This window comes from Coffea arabica, chromosome 3c (genome assembly GCF_036785885.1).
Source record: "Coffea arabica cultivar ET-39 chromosome 3c, Coffea Arabica ET-39 HiFi, whole genome shotgun sequence".
Lineage (NCBI taxonomy): Eukaryota > Viridiplantae > Streptophyta > Magnoliopsida > Gentianales > Rubiaceae > Coffea > Coffea arabica.
The window spans coordinates 8,098,209-8,109,364 of record NC_092314.1 but is presented as its reverse complement, the minus strand read 5'-3'; the positions used below and the strand labels follow the sequence as shown (position 1 = coordinate 8,109,364).

General features: G+C 36.9%; 1 protein-coding gene across 3 annotated transcripts; it reads right to left on the bottom strand.

Moving 5' to 3' along the window:
• Positions 1-947: 947 nt before the first annotated feature.
• On the bottom strand, positions 948-9,785 carry LOC113733755 (F-box/kelch-repeat protein At3g06240-like). Of its 3 annotated transcripts, none has more exons than XM_072082173.1 (4): positions 8,098-9,785; positions 7,761-7,914; positions 2,480-6,823; positions 948-2,374 (listed from the first exon to the last, which is right to left on the bottom strand). In XM_072082173.1, the coding sequence occupies exon 4, from the start codon at positions 2,357-2,359 to the stop codon at positions 1,172-1,174; it is 1,188 nt and encodes a 395-aa protein (XP_071938274.1). In that variant the 5' UTR covers positions 2,360-2,374; positions 2,480-6,823; positions 7,761-7,914; positions 8,098-9,785; the 3' UTR covers positions 948-1,171. The 3 variants fall into 3 exon arrangements, with proteins under 3 accessions (XP_071938274.1, XP_071938272.1, XP_071938273.1); XM_072082171.1 differs by having other exon boundaries at positions 7,761-7,911; XM_072082172.1 differs by having other exon boundaries at positions 7,775-7,911.
• Between the last annotated feature and the right edge of the window lie 1,371 nt (positions 9,786-11,156).

The window sequence follows — 11,156 nt, the reverse complement described above, 5'->3', positions numbered from 1 at the left end:
AATAAAGTATGATCATTAACCCTTTTTTTTTTTTTTTTTGTCTAAATGCAAAGAATGTTTAAGTGTACTACAAAACTCATATTGACGTTGCAAGATAAGAGAACCTTTTCTTTTTTAAAAAAAAAAATTTATAATTGCCCAAAAAGGCAAATATAAACATCCAATTGGAGATTTACTTGGCGGATTATACCATTCCTCAATTCTTCATAGGTGGTGATTCACTATTAGTAAAGGGTGGTAATCATGTCGCAGCAGTTCTTTTAATCCCACAACATATTCTTCTTTAAAAGACAATTTTACCTTTTTCAAAGTCTATCCAACATTTGACTATTGAAGGGCATTATTGTCATTTTAAAGAATTTTGTTATAAGAATGAAAAAAAAAGAAATTTGCGATAGAATAAAAAAAATATTGTGGAAATATTATTTGACATTGGTCAAAAGAGAAATAAAATATTTTAAGGTGATTAAAGACATCAAACTTTATCGCATATTATTAATCCAAGCCAATTACAAGTGACTCAATGCTCTGAGTTTCTTGAAATCTTACTAGTTGAACCTTGTTGAGTTACATCTATCAGCGTTTTTAAATCTTAATAGTTGGGCTTCATTGAATTACCGAATTTAGCCCAACAAAAATGTAAGTGACCTATAGAAATTTAAATTCACTCGAACCATCCAACCCAAATTTTATATCAATTTTTTTTTTGTGGAAATTTTATATCAGTTTCAATACAGAGTATGTTAAATTTCAGCTTCCATTAATGTAGGTTAAATTGCCCTTGAGAGCGAGGGTAGGCTCAAGTGGATAAACCTGTATCTTCCCAACGATAATGTTTTCTCATTGGCAGCTGTTTGTGGCTGAATATTCGGACCCAAAGTAATTTTAGAGCCCCATCAGTCAAAACTAAATCTTTATGTAACAGGAATTATTTGTACATTAGCGTAGAAAGTGAATCATACTCCATTGGCCAGCACAAAAACCAAAATCATGTTTACATTATTGATCATACATGAAGTAAACTGTGCAAAATTAATAAGCAGAATCCTCAAACAAGATGCCGCAGACACTACATGAAACATTTTTCTTTTTGAAATTTGCTGTCAACCTTCACCTGCTGATCCTACTGTGGGATCAAGCAAATTGGTTTTCTCCATGCTTTGAGTTTTGCTCAACAAGGTCCAAGACCACCGGAAAGAAGGCTTCCTCTTCTTGCACGACCACCAGAAGGCAGAAGGAGGCTCCCAGAACAAACACATGCAGCCAAAGTTGAAAGTGCAACAGGATTACGGAGGAATGTTGCAGACCGTCCCTTTAAGTTGTATAGGAGAAGAGAGTTGGAGCCTTCATTGAAACTATCAAACATAATTTGTAAAAGAACATGATGGTGATAACCCTTGGTCAAGGCAATGGGAAAAACAGAAGTATACAGTCTGCAAATTGGGAGCTTCAAAGTATACTTAAACCAAGAATCCTCATCTGCATTCTTTCTCATCACCCACATATCAACAACATAAGTTGGATACCTACCAATAAAAACTGCAGAAAGACAACCACCCGAACTCCCTAAACATACATTCCAGTGAATGCTACCACCAGGGTGCTCAGGTAATAGCATGGAATGCTCAGTTTGGAGATCAAAGGCAACAACAAAAACATCCATGGAATCCCAATCTCTCATAACCCAATGCAAAGCCTTACCAATGAAAACACCTCTAACTTGATCATCAAAAGTTGTCGCACCCTCAAATGGTGAATCCAAAACCTTCCAAGAATTTGAATTAAAGCTATAAACCATGACTTCTATAGAAGGATTTTCAGTTAAAACTACCAACATGTAGTCATCAGTAACTTCGTTGTACCCAAAACCATAATGATGACTAGTTCCTCCAGGGTAATGTATAGGGAACCACGGTAAATCCCATTTCTTTCGAGTTAAAGGATTCACAAAGGTCAGAGCTAGAGGTGCAGTTCCAAATAGTAAACCAAGACATATTAGGCCATTACATGATCCAAGGATTTGACATCCATAAAAATCATGAAGTTCATAAATACCATGATTTAGTTTATGGGAGATCTTGATTTTTTTAGCTCTTCCACATACTTCATCAAGATCAAAGCTAAGAATATCATGTACATTTATGGAGAAGAGTTTATGAGTGCCATAATTAGAACCTCCAACAAGAATACAAACTTCAGCCGAGTCAGACTCCTTTGTTCTGTCATAATGCATCTTGACGAATTGCAAATTGTCAATCTGAGCTTTCCATGATTTCAATACACACTGAAATCGTGCAAGAGCTTTCAGGGGTAACCTTATTAGCACCTCGGTGAAGAGCTGAGGAATATATGCAGACATGGTTGCAGACTTCAACTGTGATACAAGCAAGCAAGAAGGCAGCTACATATAAGATAAAGCAGTAACAGTTTTTTCTGGTATAAGGTTAGAAAAATAAGAAAAGAAAAGGAAAATTCTTACCAGAATGAAGTTTCTGACTTCTGCTCTTTTAATCACAGAATGATCCTCAAACACAGAAATGGGGCAGATTGATTGGTGCTTTGGACTTTTTTTTTTTTCTGTTTTTTTGGCATGGTTGGGGGGGGGGGATGCTGAAAATATTTTCTGCTAGGTGCCTCCAAAGGGACTCAAAGAAACCAAATTTAGGGAGGAAGACAGGAAAATTGGGCGAGGGAGAAAACTGCTTTAGTAAATAAAGGAGGTGGAGATGGGATTGAGGAAAAAATACAAAAGATGGTTGTTGAAGATAAAGGTGTGAACAGAAGGATGGTTTCAAATGCTGGCTTCAAACACTTGAGGGACACATAAGATATCATCCGTTAAAGCAAAAGCATTTAAAGTTAGTACTGATTTGCATCAGATCTATAAGAATTTTTGGCATGAGGAGGGGCGTAAACAATCACATCTCCAATTGGAGGAGACAATAAGTGGTCCAGACATGATCAATCTTGGAATGGATAGCTAGAAGTTGTAGATAAAAGAAAAGATTTTGTTTAAGCAATTGTTGAGGCTTTTGGTCCTCTCTGGACACAGAAGTGCTAATAAAGTGAGGTACAGTACACTGAGGTAAAGGAAAGTATTCAGAGGCTACAGTTTTAGGCCTTTGTTTGAATTGGGAGAGAGCATTGTGAGGAAGCACGACAGAAAACAATTTGGGGAGGAACAGAAAGGTAGATTATGACAAGTGAAGGGGAGAAAGCTGCTCAAAAGAGTGAAGAAGGTGGCAGTGGGGTTGAGGGAAAAGTACAAAAGGGGGTTGTTGGAGATGACAGGTGAAGTGTGAAGACAAGGATATTTTCACATGCTTAAACACTTATTTGAAGGCATATGTTTTAATCCGTTAAAGTAAGAGCACTTAAAAGTTATTGTCAACTTGCATCAGATTGATAAGAATTTTTGGCATGGAGGACAGGTATAAACTGTCAGACCTCCAATTGCAGGAGATAATTAATGGTCCAGATGTGATCAAGTTTGGAATGCATGGCTAGGATTTGTAGATAAAACAAAGGTTATTGTTTATACAATTGTCAAGGCCCTTGGTCCACTCTGGACTTCGAAACAGAGAGTAAGAAAGACAATTCTCAATCTTAGTTTGGATAAAGAGAAGCATTGTGAGGAAGTACAGTTGCAGGAAAGAAACCGAATCTAGGGAGCAACAGAGGAAGATTATGATGAGGGCAGTGGAGAAAAGTGCTGAAGAGAGTGATAGAGGTGGAGGTGGGCCAGAGGGAAAAGTACAAAAGGGAGTTATAGGAGATAACAGTGAAGAGCGAACAATAAGATAGCTTCAAAAACTTAAACACTCGTCGAAGACAAGTTTAATCCGTTAAAATAAGAGTATTTAAATTTATTGTTGATGTGCGTCAGTTTTATAAAATTTTTGGCATGGGGGGGACGCATGTAAACAATCACAGCTCCAATTATAAAAAACAAATTAAGGCCCAGAGATGACCAAGTTTGGAATCAATGGCTAGGATTTCTAGATGAAACAAAAGATGCTTATGCAATTGTTGAGGTGTCAGTCCTCTTTGGACATGTTAGGCAGGAAAGTCAGATGAAGTACAAATAGAAAATATTTAACAACCAGGATTTTAAGGCTCTGTTAGAATAGAGAGAAAGCCATATGGGGAAGTGAAGTGCAGGAAAGAGAGGTAACGACAGTTAAAATCAATGCCTAGTCCATGTTGATTTATCAAAAATCCAGATTGAGAGAAAATGGGTAAATTTGTAGTCATTATAGCCAACTATTCACCTATAACGCAGAATTTTGCAGGACACAAAATGCTGGAAAATGGAGTAAAATTATATAACTTCAAGCAAACAAAACATGAAAACAAGTAAAAAATAACAAACTTTCTGCATACCAAAACACTCAAAAAAAAAAAAAAAGTAACCAACTTTTCAACACTTCATCAAACTTTTGCATCCCATAATAATTTGACGTATGTGTTTGTGCCTTGTCCATCAAAGTTTACACCCATTAGAACAGTATAAACATTTGAAGTTATAATCTACTGTTTTCAAGAGGTTTTGCAAGACGTTATGAATGTTCTGCTTGGTCAAAGTAATAAAATTAAGCATGTAAACTATGTATTACCTTATCACTGAATTCACGTTAACCAAAAGTTGAAACGTTTTTTCCCTAGTACAAATGTAAACTTTGAAGCACATGAAACTACAGCTCACATTGAATCATGTGAACCATATCTGTGTAAGAATTCTCCATATTACCCAGCAGAAGGTGTAACTTTGCACTTTGTGTGATTGTTCACTAGCTCTTTGATTCCAAAGCTTAAACGAAGATTCCTCTGAAAAAAGGGGGTTAGGCATCCAATAACTAAATATTTTAGATTATTTGAGGAGTACTTTTGAGTTATTACTTTCCTGTGACAAGAGAAAAGAATCCGCATATTTCTTCTTTTTCCTCAAATTAATATCAGCCAACATAGCAGTCACTATATCTTTTATTTTCCCTATAATTATAAAGGTCTTCAAAATTTTTCTTTATATAGGTCTTATTATTGATAGTTAAACATTTTAAGTTTTATGGAGTAATTTTTTCATTTATATTGACTAGTTGCAAATTTTTCTTCTACGTCTTTCATATACAGAGATTTGTTGCCCCTCTCTTTTCCTTCTCTTGGGAAGTTCCATCTAAGGAGATAAAGTACCATAAGGTAATCATAATTTATACAGTTGCCAATTATGAATGTACTCACATTTCCGTAAATCCAGAAAATGCTCTTGATTAGCACTAAACACCACTGCCTCTCTTTTCTTGTAGATAAAGCCACTTTGAGAAACAGAAGTCTTTTCCATCCTTGACATTGCTTGAGCTGAGGAAAGAGTTTGACCATTTTTGGCATTTTCGTTGCAAATCTTTGATGGTTATAACTTGTGAATCCTGATACAAGCTCCAGCGACAATCTTAACAACTTCAGAGGAGCCTAAAGTTTTTCTTCTACGGTAATGAAGTTTGATAAATTGTGGCCTATAATTTTGAGAAGAGCATAATGTTGATGCAAAATTGTCCAAGAGTCAAGACTTGTAACCTTAAGAGCACCTCAACAAATGGCAATTTCTTAGGAATATTGTCAGACATGGTTGAAGTTTTCAGCTTTGCAACAAGAAGGACAACAAGTATGGTGATTCTTCCTTAATATATAGACCAAATTCAGAAGATTCCAAATCCTACTGTACCATAAAGAAGACATACAAGTAATAAATAGTTCCTAAACCAAGCAGAAACAAATTTGGAAAATTGAAACATTCCAACACCTTCATCTATGTGAAACCAAAGGTTTTAAGGACTGTTAATTATTCATGAGTAATAATTCAACTGTAACTTAAGCTATTAGTTTTGTGTTGCTTCCGAAATTAGGACGTCTCTTTTACTCCAAGAGTTAATAGGAGAGGTGTCAACCAAAGTTTCATTCAGGAATTTTAAAATGGTCAGCCCTCTTAGTTTAACTAAAATAGTAGAATTGGTTTGCGTAACAAGTAATGATTGAGATTGTATTCATATGTGATTCACGATTCAGAACCCTTCAGATTTGTGTATCACTAACAAATATCCAATAAACCCATTAATTAAGTGGCACTAAAGTTTGGTTAAACATTTGAAATTCCACAATCATTTGAATAGCAAAAACATAACCATCTATGACCTGGAGAAATTTATTTTATACACATGCAACAAAAATCTAATAGTTGGAAGCCTCTTACCTGTCTCCTAATATCAATTAGTACTGAAACCCATAATATTAAATCTCACACTCATTAATATAAATTAATGGCATGCTCTGTAACACACTAGTATATATGAATATTTCTCAAGTTTCCAGATTCATTGATCATTTATTCATACAAAAGCTTGCCTATTATCACCTTTGATAGGCAACGAAGGTTAACTTCTTGAGGTGCTGAATGCTCTCAGCTAAGAGTTCTTTGGCAAAATACAATGGTAAAGGGCATTATTCTCCAAACTAATAGTGATGACTTTCGAATCCTGATATTTAGGCCACAAGAAGATTCTTAAACTTAATTTAGAAGCAAGTTAAAATCATATCCCCCAATTCACTCAAAAACAGAAGGTTATGGAAATATAACATTTATGACAACATTCAAAAGAAAAAACTGACAAGCAATTGAACTTACCACAACATTATTTTGCATGCTACTACTACCATAAACAAAAGCAACTACTTCTTCTCCTTCTTTATCCAGTACTGCTTTCGGTTCTTTCTCCTTTTCTTCACCGTCCTCTACCGCGGTAACCACCACCATAAAGAAGGCTTCGTCCTTCTGCCAATAGCACACAAAGGTGTAAGAAGGCTTTCTGGAAAAAACACGTCACCAGACTAAAAAGTGCCACTGAAACACAAAAATGATGTATTTTTCATTTCAAGTCATATAGTAGAAGATACTTAAAAGTGCCACTGGAGCACAAGAATGATGTACTTTTCATCTTCAAGTCATATAGTAGAAGATAGTTAGAGTTAATGTGAATCTATGAAACAGGAATTACAGAGCTATAATGCCAATACATTGACAGCTGTGACATAAACTTAATTGAAGAATCATCAACTCCATGCTTTTCATCACCAACAAATCCACAACAAAAATGTACAATCCTACTCTGGAAAGCTACAGAAAGACTAACATCCAAATTCCTTAAACTTATTTGCCACTCCATTAGATGCTACCATTGTGATTTTGAGGTGACAGATCATGACTAAATAGCAAAGTTGATTGACCAAAAGGCAGCAACAAATGCAGCCAGAGAACACGAATCTCACATAATCCAATCAAAGCATTATCAACAAACACAACCATGGCTCCTTCCAGAATCCCATTTTAGGCTATAAACCATGACATAATAGGATGTCTGCTGACGCTATTTGAGCCAAAACTACCAATTTATAGTCAATAGTAGACTTTTCATTGCACCAAAAACCATATTCATATCTAGGTTCCTAGACTCAAGAACTCCACAAAACCTTGTAAATCCCTTTTCTTTCGAGTTACATAATTCAAAAACAACACAGCAAATGGTGAAGTTTGCTAGAATAAACCACTATAAACTAGGCCATTAAATGATCCTAACATTTGACATCCATAACAATCACCAAGCTCGTAACAGCACAATGTGTAACTTCAAAAGAAAGGTTGATTTTTTTCGCCTTCTTTTTCATCGCAAACAACATCAGAACCAAAGCTAAAGATCAATGAACATTTGTACATTAGAGTTTGTACTAGCCATAGTGAAGCCCTCCATTAGAATGCGAACTCCAGCTAAATTCCGACTGTTTTGGGTTGTCAATTTTTGCCCTCCATGATTTTGATATGGACTGAAATCTGCGCTCCATGGTTAAACTGGATTTTCAGCTATGCTGCTTCAAAGGAAAACAAAAAGAGACGCTAATTTAGTACTAACAATATTTGAAACTTAACAATATCTTGACCAATTGTAATGAAGTAAAATAAAAAAGAAAACAAGTATATGTTGGGTTGAAATCCCAAAATCCAAAAAACCAAAAAGTGGTAAAGAAGATTAAAAGTAATACAACAAGAAAAACCTGTCAAAAGGGTGGAAAGGTGGAACCCTTTGTGCTGATTCTGATTCTTCAATCCCACAAAGATTTGAAACCAAGAAATTGGTGGGATTTTGCTAAAGCGTATAAACATAAACTCATAGGACAGTCTCTCCAAAGTGAGAGTTTCTCTCTCTTGGTAAGAGTGCTAGTCTCTCAACCTTGAGAGTTTCAAACTTTCTCAAAATTTTCCAAAATTTCCGCAAACACTCACACACATTCCCTAGATTTAGATATCACCCAGAACCTTTAATGCTTGATCAAATTAAAGAAGATCGAACTGGGATGAGTTAACCAACCAAAAGTTTAGAACTTTGAGAGAATCGAGTTCCTCATTCAGTGGGGATAGCTCACACCTCTGTTTTAGCAACATTGTCGGAATCTGTCTGCATGCAAAGTGATCTTGGCTCATCTGGACAAAGGAAACAGACTCCATAGTAGTAGTAAGTGTGCTGGCAGGTATCTTCATAGCCATTAAATCCACTGTCCTATCTTGTGTTTTTCATTTCTGTTCAAGGTTTGGGGCTTCTTTTTTCAGTATTTCTCTCTCTTTTCATAAGGAAGATACATAAATTTTAAGCTTATACAAAAAAATAGCAAAAAAGGGGATTTGAGACTAACTCTCAGACAAAGGGGAAGGGTTTTTGTCTGCTCTGTGATCGTCCTAGTCTGCCTAGGTAGCTCTCTCTTCTGTTGTTCGGCTCCTTGGTTTACTTGTCTTGGTCTCAGTAGGGAGAGTAGGAGATAGCGTTAGTATTTGTATAGAACCCATGGCGGAGGAACTAGCGGATGCGACAAGAAAGTACGCTCTTTCAGATAAAGAACTTGAAGGAACTGACCTGGGTGGTGAAGAGATAGCTATAGGGATTCAAGAATGTCAGTTGAGTTTAGTGGGGAGAATCGTAGGTGAGAAAGTGGCCAACTTTGTCGGAGTTAGGAGCTTCGTGACCACAGCTTGGGGTTACCGAGGAATTTAAGGATCATAGAATTGGCCCAAATATGTTTCAGTTTTATGTTCCAAATAGGAGGACAGAGACACGATAGTAGGAGGTGGTCCCTAGGTCATGGACAACCATTTTGGTGATGAAACATTGGGTCGAAGGAATAGAAGATGATACTTCTGCTTTTGATCTGGCACCTCTCTGGGTTCAAGTCTGAAACTTACCTGTGCACTGGATAACCAAAGAAGCGGGGAGAAAAATAGGTGCAATTTTTCAGGAGGTAAAGGACGTATTGGTGCCTCAAGTAGAAGGAAAAGAAGGTAGATATTTAAAGCTTCTAATGGTATTGGATACCTCCCTACCTCTACTCAGGGAATGACAGTTAAAGTTAATGGAGCTTTGAAATGGTTGAACTTCAAATATGAAAGGTGTTCAAACTTCTGTTACAAGTGTGAAATAGCTGGTCATGGAGAGAAGTCCAACAAGGCAATAATACAGATAAACAGAGGGAAGCAGGAACATCAGTATGGACAGTGGATAAGAGCCAATATAGGGAAACTCTCTCCACAAAAGGAGCATCAGAACAAGTACAACTCTGAGAAGAACTATTGGGGCTTTAAAGATAGGGAGATGGTATTGTTAAACCCAAAGGCTAAGGAGAATGTGGAACACAGCCATAAGGACTCGATGACTGGGGAATAGGAAAATCTTAGACAGGTTAATGAAGAGAGACAGACAGATAAGGAGAGGTCTAAAGAGAGAGGAGATTATGCGGCTCAGAAACGAAGTTGTGAGGTGAGTACCAATGAATTGAAAATGCAAAGATCAACTCCTTTTAGTAGTAATAGTCAAAGGGGAAAAAAATACCACAGAAGCTACTGGGACACTCAGTGGGGGGAAAGATAACTGCGAGTTAGAAGGAGGAGTGATAAGTGTCTCAGAGGATAAAGAAACAAACTGGAAGATTCAAGATGATTTGGACAGGAAAGGACTTGAGCAAATAGCTTGTGAGCTGATGCAAGTAACAGTAGTGGAGGAAAGTTCTGGTAGTCCTGAAATAGCTTTAATGCAAATTGATCCAGGTAGTTCCGAATTGGGTACAAAGGCTGCTCAAAAATACAACAGCAAAATGAAGAAACAACTGAGATCTCCCAAAATCTCTAGGTAGCCAATGAGAGAACATAGTGGGATCAAGATTCTGACTCATCAACAAGGAAAAAGAAAAATTAACTTGGTGGATGAGGATATGGTGGAAGTGCATGTAAATGAGATGGTCCCCAAGAGAAACAAAATGGCAGTTGGGGGAGGGAATCTGAGAGAGGAACAGGAGGGTGAAGGGGCCAACCTCAACTGGCCCCTCAAGTTACAATAAAGGTTTTGGTGTGGAACTGTCAAGGAGCATGGAGCCCCTTGATAGTTCCCCAGTTAAGGGAGGCTAATAACCTCCTCTCCCTAAATATGATATTCCTGAGTGAAACCAAAAACAGGTTCAATTACATAAAAAAGGTTCAAAAAATTTTCAGGTTTGAGGAAAGTGTGATTGTGGAAGCTATGGACATAAAGGAAGGCATGGCTTTATTTTGGAATAATGACGTGAAGGTTAAGCAAGTTGTTACAATAGCCCTCACAATAGAGGCTCTGGTGCTTGACCCTGACAATAAAAAAGAATGGTAGTTCGTTGGAGTTTACATGAGCTGTGATGCTAATATTAGGAGACAACAGTGGAATGTGCTTCCCAAGAGAAAGCAGTTGTGGGGTGATAAATGGCTGTTAGCAAGAGACTTCAATGACATACTCTCTAATGAAAAGAAATGGAGTGGAAGAGCAAGAAAAAATAGGAGCTTCAAGGACTTTAACAGTTTTATTGAAAGTAACAGTCTGGTAGATCTAGGATTCAATGGTAACCCCTGGACTTGGAGCAACAACTGGAAAGATGAGGGGGAGATAAGGCAAAGACTGGGATAGAGGATTGAGCACCATAAATTAGTATCAAAATTTCAACAAGGCTAAATGTGAACATGTGGAGACTCTCGGATCAAATCATAGCATGTTGCTCATAGATAACTGGCCTACAATAGAGAAAAGAAGATCCAGATTCTTCTT